Here is a 21,582-nt window from a genome sequence, read left to right as displayed (position 1 = left end):
GCTGGCAGCACGAGAGGACAACCGGGAACTGAGAAAGCCTTGGTCACCACGAGGGGTTATTGTTTTTTTGCATTGCAAGTAGGCGGTGACAAAGGGGAAGTAACGAATCGTTGCGCTGGGATAGGCTGCCGTTCCCGTTTCAATGAATCGACAGCCGTGACACGTTGGCAATTCCTAAATAAGATTATGTTTTATATAACATACTTTATTATGTAATTAATAACGTAGTTGCGACGTGCAGAGGGTGATGATTTTATATTCCTGGCCAAGGCAAAGATCAGCTGAGAGCGATGTCTGCACCAGTCCTGGGGATTGCCCCTTCAACAACTTGCACCAGTGTGGTGAAGTATAGTCGAGCAGCACCCCCACATCTATCACTGACAAGGCTTGGAGATGCCTCCATCCAGTGGTGGCTTGGCAGAGGCCTCTAAAATATTCATATCGACCAAGGCTGAAATACATTTGGAAAACCGTACCCAGGCGGAGGATGCAGTTTATGAACCTCTTCGCCGTACCCAATAGGACAGGAAGGTGGATGCAACACGTAGGGAGCGAGGAGTTGATGAGACGTAAATTATTTACTTCTCCATGAGATGTTTTGTTGGGTTGGATCGCGTGAATGTGTCGTTAAACTCGCCACCAACAAATTAGTAGGGGTTGTCACGTAAACAAAAATATGGCAATTCGTTATTAGTTCAGCACACCGGTGTGTTGGAGAATAAACCCACAACAATTACATTTTGAGCACGTTTCGCCGGCAAATACAACCAGCCTCACCAAGCGACGGCCAGAATTGGTCGCGAAAGCCGACGTGTTACACGATTTACTTCGATAAAACCCCAAGCGGTCTGTCTCCCCATGACTTTCCCCATCTGGAGGCATTTGTTATCTTGGCCGTCACCGATTGTCACTCGGTTGTTCCACAATGCTGCAGAATGTCTCACCCAGCTCCCTCATCTTTTCGGGATGTGCAACGCAACGAAATGCCCCCCCCCCCACACCACCCCGAGTGTCTTGGCTCGCTTGGTAATTCGCTTCTCGCGTCTCCCAGCGGTCCCAGGTTCCCCTTGGTCCACGTTTCCGTCTTCGCTGTTGTAACTTGACCCAAGACTGAAAATACTGTCAACACTAAATAATCAACGGCGGTATAATCCATCTACTGCAGCATGAAGGTCTTCCGTCATTCCCAACATGGGCTGTGTGGTCTTGATGTGAAGCTTGTGACTGCAGGAATCCATACTCTCTGGCTCTACGTGACTTTACCGAAAGAACCAGAGTATGGGCTGTGTGATCATACTCTTAGTTTTTTTCGGTAAAGTCACGTAGGTAAAAAATGAAATTAATAAAAATAAAATAATAAAAATCACGACGTTTCGGAGGCAACACAAGTCTCCGTCATCAGGTGGGACCGTCACAGCCAGATTTGCTGTATCAAGTGAGGCAGGGATTCCAAGATACAAGTTCTTAAATACATGTTAAGGGGGTGTGATGATACTTTATCACGCTGGCCAGTGTGTGTGTTGATGGCCCAAAACTGGTTCAGATATCACTTGCCGGTAATGTCATGCGTAGCCAAGGATTATAGTAGTTCGCTAACCACACCACCCCACCCAGTGTAATGATTATTATTGTCACGCCACTGCTACCCTTTATCCTTTTCTTAAAATACGCACGAGGGCCCTTTGAGGCTGAAGTGGCCTCAGTGTAAGAGATGAGTGTGCATTGAACGCGGCCAAGTGTTTTTTTTAAATGTGCGCCACGAGCTGGCTCGATGCGCAGGGGAGGACGGATACCGCCGTCGTCAAGAGCGTTGGGGGTTATGCAAACTGTGGGGCCCGTTGGCAGATGAACGGCAAAACTGTAAACTCCTCGTGCTGCGGTGGAGCACGATCCTGTGGATGAGGTGGAGACGGACAGACCGGCCCCGATTGGCGGCGCGAGTTGACAAAAGGAACTGGGCAGGAGACACGAACGAAGAAACAGAAACGAGCATCACGTGCAGCACACGCAGCCATCGGATCAATCATTTTATGCTTTAATCCAATGACGTCGCCCACTTTTGCAAAACATCACAGTACAGGACATCACCTCCAGTGAGACATTTAAAGAGTGCATTCTTGAACACGCAGCCTTTTAAAATTCCACGGGGAGGAAGTTGGGAGGCGAACAAAATCAAAAGGTTATTTTGCACGCGTACGCGTGAAAACTATATGGTGGGAGGTGGGGGGGCTAATCTGGCATCTAGGTTGGAACGCGTAGGGAAAGGCAGTGGTGAGAATGGGCCACCCGAATCCACCCCCCTCCCCCCAAATCGAGCCTTTGGCCACGTCAGGATGCTTTAGCGATGCTAAATTGTCGCTCAATTTGCATGCGGACAACTCCACCCCCGTGCGTACACAGCAAGTGGGCCCATGCAAAACAGCACCAAGTTAGGCCTTCAAAAACCAATTCCCTTGGTCCTGGGCCACAAGGCGTGCGCAGTGGACGCTGTATCCCACCCGAGTGTCGGAACGTGCACGCGCTTGTTCCGCCAAATGGTTGTGCACGTGCTTTGTTGAAATTTAAGATTTGCACTCACTTCGATCGCTGCCGAGATTTTTGCAAAGTTGCGACATTCATGGCTACAAGTCGCCCATGCATTATAACGGTCCACCGTGTAACTCTATCTAGTGCCTCACGCAATGTAAACGACCATGGACCTAATGGGGGGGAAAAAGACAAAAAAGAAAAACACACCTAATGATAGAGTTGCAACCCATTTACATCCCACTCGACAATTTGGAAAATAACTTAGGCATTCTAAAATTGCTTTCCCCCACCGGCAGTGAGTCCGACGGAAACACATCGGGCAAAAACTCTCAAGCAGAAACCAAGAGCACAGTGGACCGGCAGCATTAACAGCACGGGAGATGAAACACGGAGCATGCCGTCCAAAGACGTACGCACGCCATAAGCCTCGTGTCCACAAGACCACCTTCTCTGGAATGGCTTCCCATGTGCAGGATTCACTTGTGAACAGAGGAGGAAGTGACATCATCCTGGGGGGGGGGGGGCCCACCTCCCACTCTACTCTCTGGAAAAACCACGAAGCCGAGGGCCAAAATATTACACCGACGGCAAGAAGTCATTTGACAACCGGGCAACATTTTATTCTTGACGCAGAACAATCGGTCCGCCTGTCACGACACGGCTGTTGGGGACGTGGCTTGGCGACGCGATGACATGTTTCGGCGTGAGCCGTGCCCTGCAGGGTGGCTTCATGCTACCGCGATGTTTAAAGCGCACAGGAGGCAGCGGTGTCGTGTCCAGAGACCCGGCAGCGCAATGCACCCCCCCCCCCCAACCACTGCACTAACACGAGTGAGCCCCTGTCCCTGGTATCAATGGAATTGGGCGACTTTCGTAGCACGGGCTGGGTGAAATATAAATTCACTAAAGTACAATAGTAATTTTTACTCTCTTACCGACATATTTAATAACCTTAAACACGCATATGTGTGTGTGCCTATACATACATAAAATCAATTACTTGACTTTAACACTATTTACTTTCGTGGATCGGTTGTGGTTCAGATACGAGTGAGCAGCTCTACATTTAAATTGGTTGTATTGGGTCCTGTCCTTTAAAAAAAAAAGGGCTTCCCTTGTTTCGGTTTTGCACGAGACTCGTTAATACCGCTACGGTTCATCTGAAACAAGGCAGGAATGACATCGTTCATGAGTTCTTGCTTCTTTTCTCGTCTCCGTGCCTTCATCACGAATGGCTCTGAGTTTGGGACGCCATGAATTCCTACATCCACATCAACCTTAGTGTGTTTACAGTTTGTAGTAGCTTCAAAACAGTATAAATAATTGCAATAAGGAACAAACTACCGCTGTAATCATACCAACAAGCGTGGACAGTGCACTGCGAGATGGGTACAGGTAGCCAGAGGTCAAGAGAGTACATTTTAAATTGTAAATCCATTACAGAATGCTAATAACACCAAAACCAGTTAACGATGACTAAATACACTGGAGACTAGGGCGTCGATCACCAATCATTAATCGTGTTGCAACCAGAGTAATCTGCTACGCAATCCATTAGCACTGCTGCTGATAAGCAAGGTAGTGAATTGCAGTACGCAAATTACATTCCGGGTTACATTCTATGACTTCGCGAACGTCATCGTTTCCTCTCCCACCCCCCCTCCCAATTGCTGATCACTCGCACCGCCGCTCTGGCCGGGGTGACCACGCGAAACAAACTCTTCGGGACACACGCGTCCCGTACACAAGAGAATGTTAAAAACAACCTCTAAAATACGCGTACATATTTACGTAATCAAAACAGGAGAGAGAAACAAACAAACAAACAAAAACACTTCGAATAGTGAGAAAGCAATCACAGAATAATTCCCTAAAATACGTAAGCAGCTTCTAATCAGAAGGCCGGGGCTGTGACTCGGAGTTTTACGGAGAACCGAGAGGGCTTGAGGTTGCCGGCCTCCATGCGACGGCGGCTCCGCCAATGCAGCGGGCGCTGTGTATGGATCACGCTACGCACGCACGGACGCAGGCACTCGCACTCCATTGCACGTGTTTACAGATCGACACAAAACATTAAAACGCAGAATCGGTTGCTACTGCTGCTGCGGCCAACTTCGCGGGGGGAATTGGTGTAATAGGAAGACGACGACAAGAAGAAAAACAAAAACAACACAACATGCAGAAAACAAAAATCGCATTGCCACGTCTTGTTCACTCAACCCCAAGTCTGGACGCAGTTTGCACAACAACCGTACGCTTGCCCTCATGTTCCCTTTGTTGAAAAACAAGAGAATTTTTTTTACCTCAGCAGACTTTAGAAGACCTGGCTGCCACCTGCTGACAGGCCACCCACACTGCTTTCTTGAGCTGTTAAGTGATGCACAGCTGAGCGATGCAAGGAATCCCACAGTCACTAAAAGCTGACAATTTTTGGAATGTGGGCGACCTGACGGTCTAACCTTGCTCAGGATTAACTCTTTCCCATTCAGAGACATCTGCACCACTGAATCTCGGAACGTGCAAGCGGTCAGCGTTCATTTCAATTAGAGAGGCGTAGCGCCGCTGTTTTTAAAGACAATATAACTCACCGCAGAGAACTGTAGCGGCACAACCGCACTGACAGCTGGCGTCAAACTGTGCCACATGCCCTCCCGCGTTGGCCTTTTACTTCTGATTCCGCTCCGATGGCGTGCCCGTCGCCAACGTCATCGGAACGGAGTCGGCAAAAAAACTGATGTCGTACATGCACGTCATCGGAATGGGAAAGGGTTAGGAAGAGACAATGACAAAAACAAGAATTGGGAGTGACCACCGTAAATGTAAATTTACACCAATATTCATCGTACCTGGTTCCGTCCATGTGTTACAAATGCTGCTCGACAGCATTTGCTTTGTGGTCTGGTAACACTCAAAAGCGTATTCATTTTCCCAGAAGTGCTTGCAACATTGTGTACTTATTTGAGGCTGAACAGACATAGGAGGGGTCCAAACTGATAATTTCAAGTCCTATCAATGTGGGATAGGATTCAAGTTGGGATTTCCGGGATAAAAAGGCGCAATAAGTGCCATGCCACCCCTGCATCGAATTTACGGGGATTTTAAAGGGCTTCAATGTGGCTGCAGGTTGTTAGCAAGAGGCAATGAAGGCATTCAAACCAAGATATTATGCCAAAGAAAGACGCTATACAGGGGGCATCGGCAAAGAATGTGCAGGGAATCGTGCACCAAGTATCGGAAATCACGTGGCATTTGTGCATCGCCGGTATCCTCCCACAATCCCCTGCATGACCACGTTCGGGAAATAACTGGGTGGTATTTACACCCGCGCTCTAAAACCGCACGACGCAGCATTATAAACCGGTGAAAAACTTGTCCACCGCGAAGCGTCGGAAGAGAGGTGGGGTAGTTGTAAAGGAGTACAGCGCGGGGCAGGCGGGGGGGGGGGCGGCGGTGGCATGGGCTGCATGGCTGTGTGATGGGTGGACTGACGAACGTACAGATAGACGGACAGGCATTGAGAGGCGCCTGCAAGGTGCCCGTTCAGTTAGGGGTGAACGTGTTCCTTGCCGCGCTGGTAGCCGCCGTCGCGGCCGCGTTCTGCACCGTTCGGTTGGACATGACGCCCGTAGCGAATTCCTGCTGCGCCTTCTCGAAGCTGGCGCCCGTCTGTCGGTACAGCGAGTGCACCTGCGGCACGGGCGACAGGGGCGGGGGCAGGGCACACAGACACCGTCAGAGGGCAAAATGCCAAAGCCGAAAGAAGAAAAAATTATGCGTGGACTATTCGCGACAATAACGGTAATGCTCGAGGGCAATTGTGCAGCGTGCGTGTAATATCGCTTGTTTGCTACGCATGTGTCAATCGACACCACGAACACCTTGGCAAACGAGATGTTCCATCTCGGGGGATTAAAGAGCAGCCCATGGTAGAGACGTCGGGAATTGGACAGCAGCTCTGCCGAGGTCAACACATTTTGGCCAGCCAGGCTCGGGACAACAAGGTGGGGGGGTCCCTACGACCACGGATTTGGTTTTATAAGTTTTGGGTCCCAATTACCAATACCACTTTTTATCCTAAAGTTTTGTTTCCCAGATCATCTTTTCAAGAGTCATCATGCACCCCCCCTCCCCCCGCTCCTAATACAGACAGGCAGCCAGAGCTAAAGCATAAATGCATTCGATCATAGTGGAAAAGAGTTCAACAAAGAGTAGTAAAGGCTGGGGGACATGCATGGCGAGTCATGGTCAGGGGTAAGGCTCGTGCCAGATGGATAGTTGATAAGCAGAGGAGTTGGGCACTCACAACAGCTTTCCCCTTTACCACTTCATGCTCAATTTCACGTTTGGCTTTTACAGCAGATCCCATCCATATGACCGCTCAAGACATGGGCTAAATCTCAGCCAATTCATGCCTTTCGCAACTGGGGCCAGGACCTGGGCCAAGATCATAATCCTGTCCTGCGGTGAACTAAACGTTTAGCTTAGATTGCCAAAGTGCTCATTTAAATCAAGAGAATAATTTGGTTAATATTCACAAAACGTAATCCGTTTTCAGGACTATATTCTTGCCAAATATTTTAGGGGAGCTCATCGCCACTGCCTTCAGCTTTTTTGGACACTGCAGACAGTAACGTGTGACAATCAATTAAAGCCAATCGCAAGCCACCAGATGGACAGGCTGGTAGACCAAACATCAAATATGTATATTAAGTTATAATATGAGCCTGAAATTAAATCACCCTGACAGCCTGACAATTATAGATGCCCACTATGTCTGTACCATCGTCTTAAGATGCAGATGAAATGAGCCGACACATAAATACACGTTGTACTATATTGTCAAGGAATTGGTCAAATATCCAAATGTATGACTCTCCTCAAAGTCTTCTGACTGGGTGAAGCTTTCATCTGGAAATATAGGGAATATTTATGATAATTTATGATTATCCCTACAAGCCATAGGGCTGTCTGCACGGGCGCCCACCTTCTTGAGCATGACCACGGAGAGCACAGCCGACCCGGTGAAGAACGCGGCCAGCAACATGAGGATGATGCCGACGCCGATGCTGTGGTTCAGCGCCTCCAGAGACGCGATCCAACCGCTGTGAATGACACGGCGACGCGCAACAGTGTGTGGGCGTGAGCCCAACGGTGTGTGCGTGGTACCCTCTAAGTTCCAACCACAGCACGGGTTAACACAGCAGTCGCATATAAACCACATGGGCCATATGAGAGACGCGTCACAAGTGCGTCATATGGAAAATCATGATGACCACGTTGAAGTATTTTATCATTTTTACAGCTCCTGTCAATCCACTGGTGTATGAAGGCCACCCAATGCCACCATCGGGAGTTGCTTGACCATACTTCACCATGCTGGTCAGCATGGGTTGGTAAAAGGAGTTCAGCTCAGGGATGGATTCATATATAATTCGCTACTGATGTTCGTAGCGGCCAGGAATCTAATTCAGGTTACTGGGTTCATCACATCGCGTACTCACCGCTGCACCAAACAATCCATGTTTAAAGATAACACGCGCGGGTTGGTTAAGGTGGTCACCTGGCCCAGGACCGGTTCTGATATTCACTCACCACTGATGTTAGGTGTGGCCAGAGATTGAGCTCAGGTCGTTGAGTTCACAGTGCAGTGAGCAAACAACTGCATTACCGCTCAACCGTTCTTTGTCATTAATTAAGATGAAAGCCTGTGTCAGTCAATGTGGGAAACTGAGCCTTACATTGCAATAGCAAAATAGGAGCAATTTTTTTAAAATGTACGCCCTCCTTTCATATTAATTTTAACAGCAGACGCTGAACTTTGGGATTCACCAGGAAGTTCAATCATCCGGCGTAAGGCGGCGCAACACCACAATTTGCCAGGTGCTGGGAACAGGGAGAAAGCCACACAGGCACGTACCAGTTTCCCCAGCCCGGGATGCCAATGGACTGCATCACGTGCACCACAAACTGGCAGAAGAAGATGAAGAAGAAGAGGAAGAAATTGAAGGAGCTGTCACTCCTGGAAGGGGAGGAAAAAACAAACAAAACATTAAATATTGATTTAAAGCTTTCGTAACTGCAGGGATTCATATTCTTGGTTCTTTCGGTAAAGTCATGTAGAAGGGAAATAATAAAATAATATAAAACAATACAAATTCTCACGACGTTTCGACTGCAACACAAGCAATCATCATCAGGTGTGAAATCCACAGATGATTGCTTGTGTTGCAGTCGAAACGTCGTGAGAATTGTAATTGTTTTATATTATTTTATTATTTCTCTTCTACGTGACTTTACCGAAAGAACCAAGAATATGAAACAAAACATTGTTAAAATCGTTGACTGGACCCACTTCTCAGCATGTACAATGTGTTCTTTATTGATCATGAAGCATAAGCCAAATCATTTGCCAGGTGACTTGTCAAGACTCGAATAAATGTGTTCACAAAGGAACAAATGCCCAGCAGCAAGAATGAGAGTTAGGTTCATGTAACTCGTAGGCTTGTCGTAGCTATTATGATTTGCTGACTTTCTTAACTTTCTGCTCAAGTGGCTTGGCATAATTCCAAGCAAACCCAAGATATTGGTTGATAAAATGGTTGTGATTATTATTCAACATACGGTGAGCTGAACAAAAATTGGTAATTGGCGTGTTTAAACACTTGTACACGTGACAATTTCATTTATTTCGTTATATCAGGTGATAGAGAGTCTTGAGACGCTAATTAGGTCAGATAATCATATTTAGAAACATCACTGAAACAACCACTTTTATAAACATGCGTTTACAGTTTTTGGCTGCAATAAAGTTACACTTGATAAGCCACTTCGTTGAGCTACCATTTGTGGACAGGTCACTTCTGAAAAAGAGCTGTAAGTAGCTCAGTGAGCCTTACCTAGTAAAATAATAAGTTACGTGACCTCACTAAAAAAATATATTCTGAATTAAACGAAACAAATATTAAAAAGTAAAAACTGGGAATCTGGAGACCCTTAAGTAAGGCTTACCACCCCCCAAAAACGTGGTGCGGGTACCGACCTGAATGCCTTGTAGACCGGCCGGAACCAGCACACAAAGGAGCACGGCGTGAAGAGCAGGAACCAAAGGATGGCCATGCCAAAGTCGATGCCACGCGCCGTGTTCACGCAGAACCACGCCAAGCAGCCCAGCAGGTTCAGGAACAGCGTGACTGCGTGGACTTCAGAACCAGAATCACAATATGTATTCAAACTGCAGGAATCCAATGAGCTAATAAAGCTATTTTTCGTAGATGTCCCGCAGGGGCGGGTAAGAACCACACAACAACTTTGCCCACGATATGCAAGCTCAAGCACAGTACGTTTGCGTTGTTTGTGGGTTCTTTAATGAGTAGCCCAAATAACTCATTAGCTAGCGATGATAATCGCACTGCAGCGAGCGTATTCGCCACGTAATAATGTGCCTCCCCGCAGCAATTTCATGAATTGTCACCCTTCAGGGCAGTGATTATTTGCAAGAATCAATTCCTTTTTGTCTCATATTGACCATCTCCGATGGAATTGCTTCTCGTTTATAAATTTAAGAAAATATCACTGAAAATAAATGTTCATGAATTGTAAACACCTAATTTCAAACAGACAGAAATCAATTTGCGGATTGAGAGCACGAATAAATTATATAATTGGTAACCTGACATGTCGTTACATGCCTAGTCCAACTGTCCTCAAATAACAATGATCTCAATTGTAAGTATGAACCACGAGTGATTATTCAACATTTCTATGATGGGGAACACTCTCTATATAAAGACAATCAATCTTAATGATACCAATGAGCAGTGCAGCTTCACAAAGTGGCAATCATTTTAAGCAACTCCAGAGTAATGCTGACGATAACTATGAATGGATTGAAACATTTCGTATATATTTTAATAGTTTGTAGCTTAAATTTCGATTTAAAGCTTTCGTGACTGCAGGGATTCATATTCTTGGTTCTTTCGGTAAAGTCACGTAGAAGGGAAATAATAAAATAATAAAAATATAAAACTACAAAAATTCTCACGACGTTTCGACTGCAACACAAGCAATCATCATCAGGTGTGAAATCCACAGCAAGAAAATGTTCTTGCTGTGGATTTCACACAGAATTATTGTTTAATATTTTTATTATTTTATTATTTCCCTTCTACGAGACTTTACCGAAAGAACCAAGAATAGTTTGTAGCTTAGTTTAATTTATAAGCCTTTTGCATATTCACTGGTGAAGGATTCCTTTCTTATGGGGGTTGTTTGACCATACTTCACCACAATGACCAGTACGTGTCAAAGAAGAGGGAATATCCAGGATAAATTCAGATATCACTTGCAACCAGTGACAGCTGTGGTAGGGAATCAAACTCGGGTCAATGGATTCATCGCACAGTGCACCAACAACTGCGCCTCCACTTCACCCCAATTTGTTAATGACCAACCACTACTTACACGGCAGCTTAAATATTCAATTACTAAAAAAATAAAACGGGACTTTGGGTAAACTGTCACTGATTACTTACGACAATGGTGCTCAGGCAGCTGAATACTGGCAGCCAATTACTTTAAGAATACAGAAATCCCTGAAATGGAGTTTATTTGCTCCACTTCACTGATTAATATTGACCGCAGGTAGGATTTGGTTCTCCCTTGCAGGGAGATGGACTCAAAAAGAAAACTGCCGTGTGTCCAATGACCATGTCGTTCACAAAACGCCTATCCACGCACTGCTGTGGTCGAAACATGCTGACATTTCGAATTCAAACAAAAGATTTGGTGATACTGCATTGGCAATAGTGCACAAGCACAAATAAAAAAAAAACCCTCACATTAGTCCATAACACTGCCTTAAAAATACAAAAAATACATAATCGGTTATGTATAATAGGTGGCGTTTCAGGCAACAGCCCTTCTTCACGAACCTATGTGCCAGAAATGTCACCTATTATATACCTTTATCCTTTTAATGCCAAAGTGTTACAGACGAATGTCTTGTTTGAATAAATGTAAAATGTGTAGCTTTTGGGGCTTTCGGTCCAAGTGATCCACAATACAAGTTTTTAGGGTTAAATCGCGTATATATAAATGTGTCGTGAAACCCACCACCACCCGGCACAGTCAATTAGTGTGGTTTGTCACGTTCTGTTTACGTGACAAACGTTTAGATGACAACCTTAATAATTGGCTGTGTCCAGTGGTGGTGGGTTTAACGACACATTTACGCGATTTAACCCAACAAAAAAACCTTTATTATGGATAATATTGCTCGTGAAAGTCTACGTATTAAACGGTCCCAGTGACGCCAAAGGCTGCAGGTTTGACATTTCCCCATGCATCGTAATCTCCTTTGGATTCATATTAGAAGCGTAACAATTCACCTCTCACCCCAACCCACAATTTAATTAATTGTCAGGATGGGGGGGGGGCTTCGGGCTACCGATTCAAGAATCAATTATATTTTTTTACAATTCGCCTGTTGTGCCTGCTGGGTTCATGTGAACTAACCAATAATTATTGATTCTTACATGCAGAATTCAGGTTATCGTAAGAATCACTTTTTATTGCGGAATCGACGCGTTGTTAAATGGTAAATAGAGCTGGTAAGTAAGCATGTCATGATTCATCCCTCCCTACCTTGTCAAGATTTGATTTTAAAATGTATAATTTTTTCATCATTTGTCCTGAATCAATGGTATTGTCAGTCACGTTTGACCTATTTGTGTAAAAAAAAATTCACCTTTTCATTAAGCTTTAGGATCAAGTCAGACTACGTAGGCATGGAATGAATAGAAATGCATTAACATATCGATTGAAATGTATTCTTTCACTCACAAGACAATCTTTGACTCGTGCATGTCGGAATACATTATTTATGATACAAATGATATACTAATGCTACTTTCGGTTAATAGACAGAATGTGATAAAAGAAATAAGACAATACCAAGGACACAGTACAAACTAAACAAATTATTGTTACCTGAATCCATCTTGAGACCCTAAAACTCACATTCATCAATAACACTGTGGCCTTAAAAGGAAAGATATATAATAACCAATGTTCCAGGCATTGGCCCTTCTTCATAGCACACAGAGTGTCCCGAGAGGTAGGAGACCCTAAATCTGGACAAATCACTTAATTTCTAGAGAGTAAAACAATACATAGCTGTGCACGTCACTATAAAATAACACCCCGCGTTCTGTGGGTCACATCTTCCTTCAAGGAGGGTGTGCGAGCGAGTGAATGCCGGTGCGGAAACCTACACATCCACATGTAGTAGAGCATCCGCACGGTCTTCTGGAACTCCACCGGGATCTCGACGGGAATGTCCTGGTAGAAGCACGGCCCCACAGGACACTGCGTTGGCAGCGGGGGCCAGTTGTTCTTCTTTACTGTGGAACACGGCACAGAGCGGGGCAGCCAGCTCACAACGCTTCAAGGGTCACGGGCAGGCTGAGGCACTCGGGTTATTGCCAGAGGCGAGCGGGGAGGTGTCAATACCAGGAGATGCTACTGTTGCGTTATCCCAGGGGGTTGGCAACCAAAATAAGAAGAGCGATCCATCTTCTTGGTTCTTTCGGTAAAGTCACGTAGAAGGGAAGTAATAAAATAATAAAAATAAAACATAATAAAATAATTCTCACGACGTTTCGGCCACAACGCAAGCAGCCGTCCTCAGGTGAAAACCAGGTCTGTCGCCGTGTTGTGGCCGAAACGTCATGAGAATTATTTTATTGTGTTTTCTTTTTATTATTTTATTACTTCCCTTCTACGTGACTTTACCGAAAAAACCAAGAAGATGAATCCCTGCAGTCACGAAAGTTTTAAATCGAAATTTAAGAAGAACGATCGTTTAAGAATTCGGTGGAAAAAAACCCCCCTCTAAATTTCAATAGCCGCAATGCACGTGGGTACGAGACGGTGGTGGTCCTGAATCAAAAGGGTCACGAACCAGTTCCTTAAAGAGCGGCATGAAGCTCCAGAACCGCAGGTTGCCGACTCGTGTGTTATCCCCTCGCACGTGTGACTCTCACCGGGTCCTCTAGTTTCTTTCAACACAGCAAACATCCCAATGCAGGACCCTCCTACAATGGTGTATATATACGCACACATGCACATCTGAATTTGACTCAGTGTTGTCTACATCACGAGGGACGTTTAGAAGTCATTAAGTGTATGGAGCACATAATGATTTTTAGTTGAGGACTAGTAAACATGTGGACTGTAGCGGATTGCATGGACGGGAGTTTGAGAAACCCTGGGATAGAACGTGTTTGGTGAGGGGTATATGGGTGAATGCATTTGGTTCCAAGATCAGAGGGTTAAGATTGGTGTCAAAGTAATGGGATCTGGATTCCTGTGTATCCACACAGGAGTGTGAGTGTGTGTGTCAGGGGAACTCGTTTTCAGTGACTGTGTCACTGCATGCCAATGTATCAGTACGACTGCATCCGTGCAATAGCGAAAGCACAGCTGTGTGCCAGTGCAGTTATATTTAAACTAAACTATTTAAATTTCGATTTAAAGCTTTCATGACTGCAGGGATTCATATTCTTGGTTCTTTCGGTAAAGTCACGTAGAAGGGAAATAATAAAATAAGAAAAAATAAAACAATTATTATAAATTAATGGGATCTGGATACCTGCAGAAAAGACAGTGCTGTGTTAATATGGGAGTGTGAAAGTGCGTGTCAGTGGAACTCTTTTAAAAAAAAAATAAAACAATGATTATTGTTTTATTTTGATTATTCTATTATTTCCTTTCTACGTGACTTTACCGAAAGAACCAAGAATATAAACGATTTTAACTATTTTTTATTTTACCAGGTAAGGCCCACTGAGCTATAATAGCTCTTTTACAGAAGCGACCTGGCCGCAAATGATATCTCAATAAAAGTGGATTATCATGTTAAAATGTATAGCAGCCAAATACTCTAAATGCATGTTTCTAAATGTGGAGGGAAAAATCGGAAGACCCGGAGAAAAATCCACCCCACCACGAGGAGAACATGGCAAGCTCAAAATATACAGCAGACGTCAGGGTCGGGATCGAACCCACGACCTCCTATATACCAAGCGAGGTAGTAAACATCTCGCCACCGTGGCGCCCCTTAGGTGTGGCTGCACTAGCTGCCAGGAAGGGGGCTGCTGGGACGGGCAGCTCACCGGCTCCTGGCTGTGTCTGCATCTCACGCTCGCGTCGATCCAACTCCGCCGCCTTCTTCTCCAGCTCCTCCTGCCTCCGCAGCAGATCCGCCTGTGCCGCCGCCGATGCCGAAGGTCCCTGTGGCATCAAAGTACCGGCACAGTCACCGCACCGTACCACTACCGACACTCTCTCCTCTAAATCATGAATCAGTCATTACAAGTCGACTGATGCAGAAGCTGAACAAACTTCTTCCACTCCTTGCTTTCTGTGGCCACGGCGATCGCTTCCTGTAAGTGTACCACCACTACACAGGGCACTAATGTTTACGCAGGGCAGCTGAGTAACGTTAACGATGACAGCGGCCAGCTCTTGCCTTGACTGCAACTCTTATTATTTTTCATTAAAGCAGCCTCAATTGTTCGTCAGATACGAACTCACGACCACCTTACATAATAGGTAAATGCTAACCCCGTCGAATAAATAAAAGCATTGGAACAATGTGGCTACAATACTGCCTCTTTTGAGTTGGTGGCCTAAAACAAGGCTGTGTGCATTATAGGTGCACTACGATTAAGTGATGTCCAAGGCACCATGGGAGGACCAATCGACAAATTCAAGGAGAAACACATGCCTGAAACAGTTACAGAATCAACGAATAGACAAGATTTCCCTTCCTTGTTACATTTCACATCCAGGTCATACAGTGTTGTCACATCTTTTTTCATTCAGACGCTGTCTCCCCGACAGACCTGGTCTTCACCTGAGGACGGCTGCTTGCTTTGTGGCCGAAACGTCGTGAGAATTATTTTATAATGTTTTATTTTATTATTTTATTATTTCCATTCTACGTGACTTTACCGAAAGAACCAAGATGTTGTCACACCTGTGTGCCATAACCTCCAGAGCCCTGGGCTGTATAGGGGGGCGGCTCCTCCGTGGGCTGCATGACGGCCGGTTGGGAGGTGGGCAGCACCGCAGGCGTGGCTCCAACCAAGGCGCCCTGCAAATGGACCGTGCCACAATCACGTTTCCAACAGGTGGTGGCGCAGCAAACACTGCTCAAACGGACAGCTTGTGCGAGGTTATTTTGTCGTTGTTGATTAATGAATTAGTGAAGCATGCAGTCTGTTTAAAGTGAAGTTAAAGACCCTGTTGAGTACAATCACAGTGACTGGCCTTTTTGTACTGGCATGCAAATATATGCATTTTTAGTTCATTATTGACATAAAATATTAATATTACAGCATAAAAGTAATAACAATAACACAACCATAAAAATGCAGTCTAATAGTATAATAATAAACCGAATACAGTGATTATGAGAACATTCTAAGAATTTATAAAAGTGCTGCAAAATGCATACATTAAATGACATATATAACCAAGATTGTAATAAACACAAAATATTGTTTGATAAATAAGAGTTTTACAATATGCATACCCAGGCAGTAAAGTCATAACGCAAAAAGCATTACAATATCAATGAACAATAACATCCTCACCTGCTCTTTCGCATCCTCATACATCACTCTTAACACTGCCTGCTTACCCATCTAAACAATGCCTAAACTCTCAAACATTGAACAGAGCTCCCAATCCACTTCTACTACCACCGCCATCATCAGCTTCATTAACATTGCATTGGTATTGGATTTCTCAGCAGGCTGGTGATCTCAAAGGGTGTCAAGAACTCACGCACCGGCTTCGAGCCATCGCCAAACGGGTTGTAGTCGTTGAGGGCGGGCTGGGTCTGCCTCGTCACCTGTGTCACGGCGGGGTCCTGGGGTAAAATGACACACGTACACATATTTAAGGGGTGGATGCATGCGATAGGTGGATCTTATTAGCCAGGTTTTTCCAAAAGAAATAACTCTGCTTGGTCACCAGCAGATGAACGCTATTGAAAGGATGTTGCTACCACTTTCAGGGATCCCCGCAGATAAGAGGATAGTTTTTGTGCCTGCAGAGACTACTTTAGATTGTGGAAAATGGGAACAGGTTGAATTTGTCACGCAACTCCACGGATTGGCAAAACTAAATGTGACCAATATAATCGACTTAGCACCAGTGGTGACCTCCTCTGGATGCATCGCCTTCCACGAATAGGATAACACTGCTAATAAGAGGTTCGGCAATTTTATTAATAAAACTAAATTATGTTAAGAATCATTTTAGGTTTCAATGAGTTTTTTTTAAAGATTGTATTGTTTTCTTCCACTGAAATGTTTGTCCAAAATATTATTAATTTTGGTAATTAAGTTATTATATTCATGTATATACGTACATACTTTTAAGTTCCAAAAGATAACGATTTTATCAGTCTGATTAGCATGCCTCAATGCACGAAAGTATTATTAACAATTGGCTCATCTGGTACGCATTGTAAAGATGCTGTCAGCAGATAAACAATTATACCTCTGCAGTCTCCACAATTCCTACAGCATTCAACTACTGTACATAGTCCGTTACTCTTTAGTTCTTTCGGTAAAGTCACGTAGAAAGAGACAATAATAAATAAAATAATAGCATACGACGTTTTGATTGCAACACGAGCAATCATCAGGTACAAATGAAAGAGAAAACAAATCTAGTAAACTTAGAAATATAATGCAATACAACACAGATAATCGGCTACCATAAGTCAACACCCTACCCTACCCAACACCCTACCTAGTGTTGACTGCTATGTTAGCCGACTCTCTGTGTTGTATTGCATTATATTTCTAAGTTTACTAGGTTTGTTTTTTCTCTTTCATTTGTACCTGATGATGATTGCTTGTGTTACAATCGAAACGTCGTATGCTACTATTTAATTTATTATTTTCTCTTTCTACGTGACTTTACCGAAAGAACCAAAGAGTAATTCCTGCAGTCACGAAAGCACCAAATCATGTTTTTTTACATAGTCAGTTCACTGATGTTGGTATGATAATAAATGTAAGGTTGCCAGATTAAATGTCAGCTGGGGAGTCGACATTATCGTAATAATCATTCATACCTTTGGGGGACGACAAAACGGACACCACTAGTGGGAAGCCAAAAGTGGTCAGTTTATTAAGAGGCTGCCTCAAACTTCGAGGAAGGGTAATTTCCACCACTGGCTCATCAGAGCTGCCAACATCGATGGCAACCATCCATCCCATTGCTTGTTTGAGTGCCAACACAGTGGTGAAAATGAAAGTATTTATATTCATAAAGCAGTTGAGTTTTATAGTTTAGTTTTTCATGAGGTTATGCAATGGGACTTTTGGCAAATTCTGTTGATAAGCAATTGTTATGTGGGAGTAAACTGTAGTCCCCACGCATGTGGCTAACACACCAGACTCCGCACAGAAAGATTAAAACAAACTAGAGCCAGTCCTACAGCAACTGGAACTGAAAAAGACCCCCGTATAGCCTTAACAGACTGTTGGGGAAATTGCTGTTAGTCAGTACCTATGAAGGTCCGAACGGCACACGAGGAGTGGGTGGCCAGCAGCACGCCCGAGCGCCTTTGTCTCCCGAGTGGCGATGTTTTTACGCACCGCATCAGGTACTCATTTGAGGCTTAGTCGACATAGGGAAGGTCCAGGACCAGTTCAGATAATCGTCACTGTTGGCCGTGAGAGGGAATCGTGCTCGGGTTGTCAGGTTCGTAGTGCAGCGCTAACTGCTACACTACCTCTCCCCCACAACTAGTACACACGGATGGTTACACGCACTAACCAGGCTAAATACCGCTTAGCTTCCAAAATCTGGTGAGATCAAATGCATTCCCGGTGATTCAATCAGCAATTAAAACAATACACATACAGGAATTATCATCCATGATCTAACTACTGCTTGATGATAGCCTCTCGAAAGTCATCAGTATCTCTAAAATAAAACGGTTAACGTTATACTTTAGATTTACTACCCGGCTTCGCCCGGGACTTGGATTCTTGTCTTGGGATTAATTTCACATTCCCTTATATTTCACTGAAAAACCCTGAAAAAAAATTCATGCTTGCAAGAAAGAACAAAGCCGAAACAAATCAATTGAACTATATCGGATGTTTTTCACCGAAGGAAATTCAAGCTTAACCCACTTATACGCAAAAGGTCGATTTAGGCAACTCGGGAAGGGAATGACGTGGCGAGCTGGAAATAGTAGCGTTCCATTAGAAATCCCAGACAACATCAGCTGTGCAAATTTCATGACGTCAGAGCTCAGCGTTCGAGAGTTTTTGCTGCTTCACACAAACAGATATATTTTCGGCTTTATATTTAAGAGCGAGCTGAAAATAGTCGCGTTGACTTCGAAAATCGTGACAGCTGTGCCGCGCATTTGTGCGGAATACACGGCCTACGCTGAGGGTGGGGGGGGGATGCGTGACGTCAGCAGGAACACTGCGTAACGCTGCCGCATGCGGGTGACATCACAGATGTGACGTCACCGCTCACTTGCCGTGCAATATATTATATGCATTATTGTACCCCCCCCCCCCCCAAAACACAAAAGTATATTTATATACTTTTTGCATTGTGTACAGTCTGGAAGCTATCCACATGCCAAATTTCAAGCGTGTTGCATATCGGTAAGTATGCTAAACATTTCTAACAGACACACATTCACAAATTTCCCTTTTATATATATAGAAAGAAAACAGCAACACTGAGTGCTACTGGGCCAGTTTAATTGAGCGCTTGAGTTTGACTGCCAGTGACTGCGCTATTCAGCACACATCCTGTAATCTGAAGACCCAGATTGCTATCAATGTATAATTCCCAGGCCGCCCATGACTTCCGTGACACAATTCAGAAGAACTGAGCACTGTGCATCTATGTCAGTACTAATCCAAGGTGAAGAAAGAATCAATATTATCAAAGTGCTTCACCTGTTCTAAAGTTGATGTTAATGAGTCACGAGAGTAAACATGTCAGTGTGTGCCAGGGTCAGGGTAATCCCCAATCGTCAGCTGCATAATAGAGTACACCTTAAGGAAGTAATTTTATAAAGGAATGCAAGTTAACATATCAATGACCAAAAGGTTGCAAGGTGAACTCAAACCGTACCAGCGAGTAAAATACAAGAATACAAGGCGTTCATCCGGTCCTATTGTCACTCTTGAGCTGACGGGGAAGGAAAATAATGTAAACATTTTATGCAAGCGGCCACAGGAGAGCATCGATGCCTCTGTGATGTTAGTCCACAAAAGAGGACATGGCTCTCTGCAAGTGCCACTACAGATTCCCAGATATTTTGCAGCTAAATTTCGATTTAAAGCTTTCGTGACTGCAGGGATTCATCTTCTTGGTTCTTTCGGTAGTCACGTAGAAGAGAAAAAATAAAATAAAAACATAATAAAATTCTCCAAATCAGTGAGAATTTTATTTTATTATGTTTAATTTTTCTCAAAATTACTGAGAATTTTATTTTATTATGTTTAATTTTTATTATTTTATTATTTCCCTTCTACGTGACTTTACCGAAAGAACCAAGAAGATTTTGCAGCTACTGTTACCTGCAGGCCGCGTCACCCTTAAAACAGAACTGTAGAGCTCAATGGGCTTGACTCAGTTTATACGCTGTCAAACTGACATCTGTCAAACATCAATGACTTTGACACCATTCACAAGAGAAGATCAGACAATTGTGTACCTGTCAATACGATTCTACATAGACATCGATGACTCAATGGCATTGTGCACAGCAGCAGATCGTTCTGCTAACGTGAGCACGAATCGAGATGAACATCACTTCCTGCATTCCACGGTTCTAAGATATAACAACCAGTCGTTCACCTGCATCCCTTTAAATCCCAGGTTTCAGTAAATAACGCCGCTGAAATCATTCGCAAGAGGAGACCACAGACTGTACATAGCTTAAACTAAACTCCAAAAGCTCGGTTTACACGAGGTTATTATATATGTGCCGGTGCGACAACTCGCATCAAATGTCAACTAGTTCACAAGAGACTTCAGTACGTGCATGTGTCGGTATATCTACTATATAAACACCACTTATTCCGTGGCACAGCAGTTCACAGTATGAATCCAACGCGAACATCATTGGTATCGTGACCGTTAACGACAAGCCACTGTGTTAGTTGTGGACCCGTGATGGCCGTGGGATTTAAACATTCACAGGCTCCACGCCACACAGCTTGAAAGAGACCGCTTTAGCATCCGTATCAGTATACAGCGCGTAAGCCACACTTGATGTATAAACACCATGACTATTAGCGAAGCACAGCAACGCGTACCGGCATAAATCCCAAATAAACACCGACTGCGTGACACAGAACCCAAGCACACACACACCTCTATCACTACGCGTACCGAATTTCACGATCCTCGCAGCTCAACTAAAACCACTCAAGGTAGTTACCCATGTACTGTAATCACCTCTAGCGCACCTAATAAGTTCAATAATTAAGTCATTAAGCGTCATCTCGCTCGCCGCCCGTTGTGTAACTACCCCGGGCAAACGGGCCCTCTGGCCTGGTTGTCCATGCCGGCTGAGAAGTCTCAAACCCGGTAGGGCTACTAGGCGAGACCGTTGACCCCCCCTCCACCACCCCCGCCGTAGCCTCCGGTCAACCACGAACAAAACTGCGCGTGAACGCACCCGAAACGGACTGTTGACCTCTGGGTCGGCGAAGGGGTTACTGTCGAAGTCCGACATGGTTCGTGTCCTCGCGAGCCGCCGACGGGGAAGAAGAAGAGGCCAAAGCGACGGGACGGATCGCAACTCCCCCGTCCAGGAGCCGTCGCTGAGAAGATGTCGGACGCGCCGTGACGTCACCACGGGTGACGTCGCCGCTGGGGGGCGACGTCACGTGAGGGGGGGGGGCTCGTGAAGTGGCGCGGGGGGAGGGGGGGGGGCTAGCTTAGGATTCTTGGGTTTCAATGGGCATGTGGGTTCTTAGGTTTCAA

At 44.8% G+C, this 21,582-nt stretch overlaps 1 protein-coding gene across 2 annotated transcripts; it reads right to left on the bottom strand.

Annotated features, from left to right (window-relative positions):
* Nucleotides 1-2,015: 2,015 nt before the first annotated feature.
* LOC144945888 (secretory carrier-associated membrane protein 1-like) lies at nucleotides 2,016-21,444 on the bottom strand. Of its 2 annotated transcripts, none has more exons than XM_078874507.1 (9): nucleotides 21,275-21,444; nucleotides 16,385-16,465; nucleotides 15,569-15,685; nucleotides 14,703-14,820; nucleotides 12,801-12,929; nucleotides 9,569-9,728; nucleotides 8,447-8,548; nucleotides 7,514-7,631; nucleotides 2,016-6,216 (listed from the first exon to the last, which is right to left on the bottom strand). In XM_078874507.1, the coding sequence occupies exons 1-9, from the start codon at nucleotides 21,329-21,331 to the stop codon at nucleotides 6,070-6,072; spliced, it is 1,029 nt and encodes a 342-aa protein (XP_078730633.1). In that variant the 5' UTR covers nucleotides 21,332-21,444; the 3' UTR covers nucleotides 2,016-6,069. The 2 variants fall into 2 exon arrangements, with proteins under 2 accessions (XP_078730633.1, XP_078730634.1); XM_078874508.1 differs by having other exon boundaries at nucleotides 21,293-21,444.
* Nucleotides 21,445-21,582: the final 138 nt, after the last annotated feature.

This window comes from Lampetra fluviatilis, chromosome 39, assembly GCF_964198595.1.
Source record: "Lampetra fluviatilis chromosome 39, kcLamFluv1.1, whole genome shotgun sequence".
Classification (NCBI taxonomy): domain Eukaryota; kingdom Metazoa; phylum Chordata; class Hyperoartia; order Petromyzontiformes; family Petromyzontidae; genus Lampetra; species Lampetra fluviatilis.
Note: the sequence above shows the minus strand (reverse complement) of the source record. Positions and strands in the feature narration are given on the sequence as shown.

Excerpts from the sequence above, each read along its gene's own strand:
- LOC144945888 (XM_078874507.1), bottom strand. The coding sequence starts at position 21,331 with ATGTCGGACTTCGACAGTAACCCCTTCGCCGACCCAGAGGTCAACAGT. Across the intron at positions 15,686-16,384 it reads TTGGCGATGGCTCGAAGCCG|GGCGCCTTGGTTGGAGCCAC; the intron begins GTGCGTGAGTTC and ends GTCCATTTGCAG. Across the intron at positions 8,549-9,568 it reads CCGGTCTACAAGGCATTCAG|GAGTGACAGCTCCTTCAATT; the intron begins GTCGGTACCCGC and ends CTCCCCTTCCAG.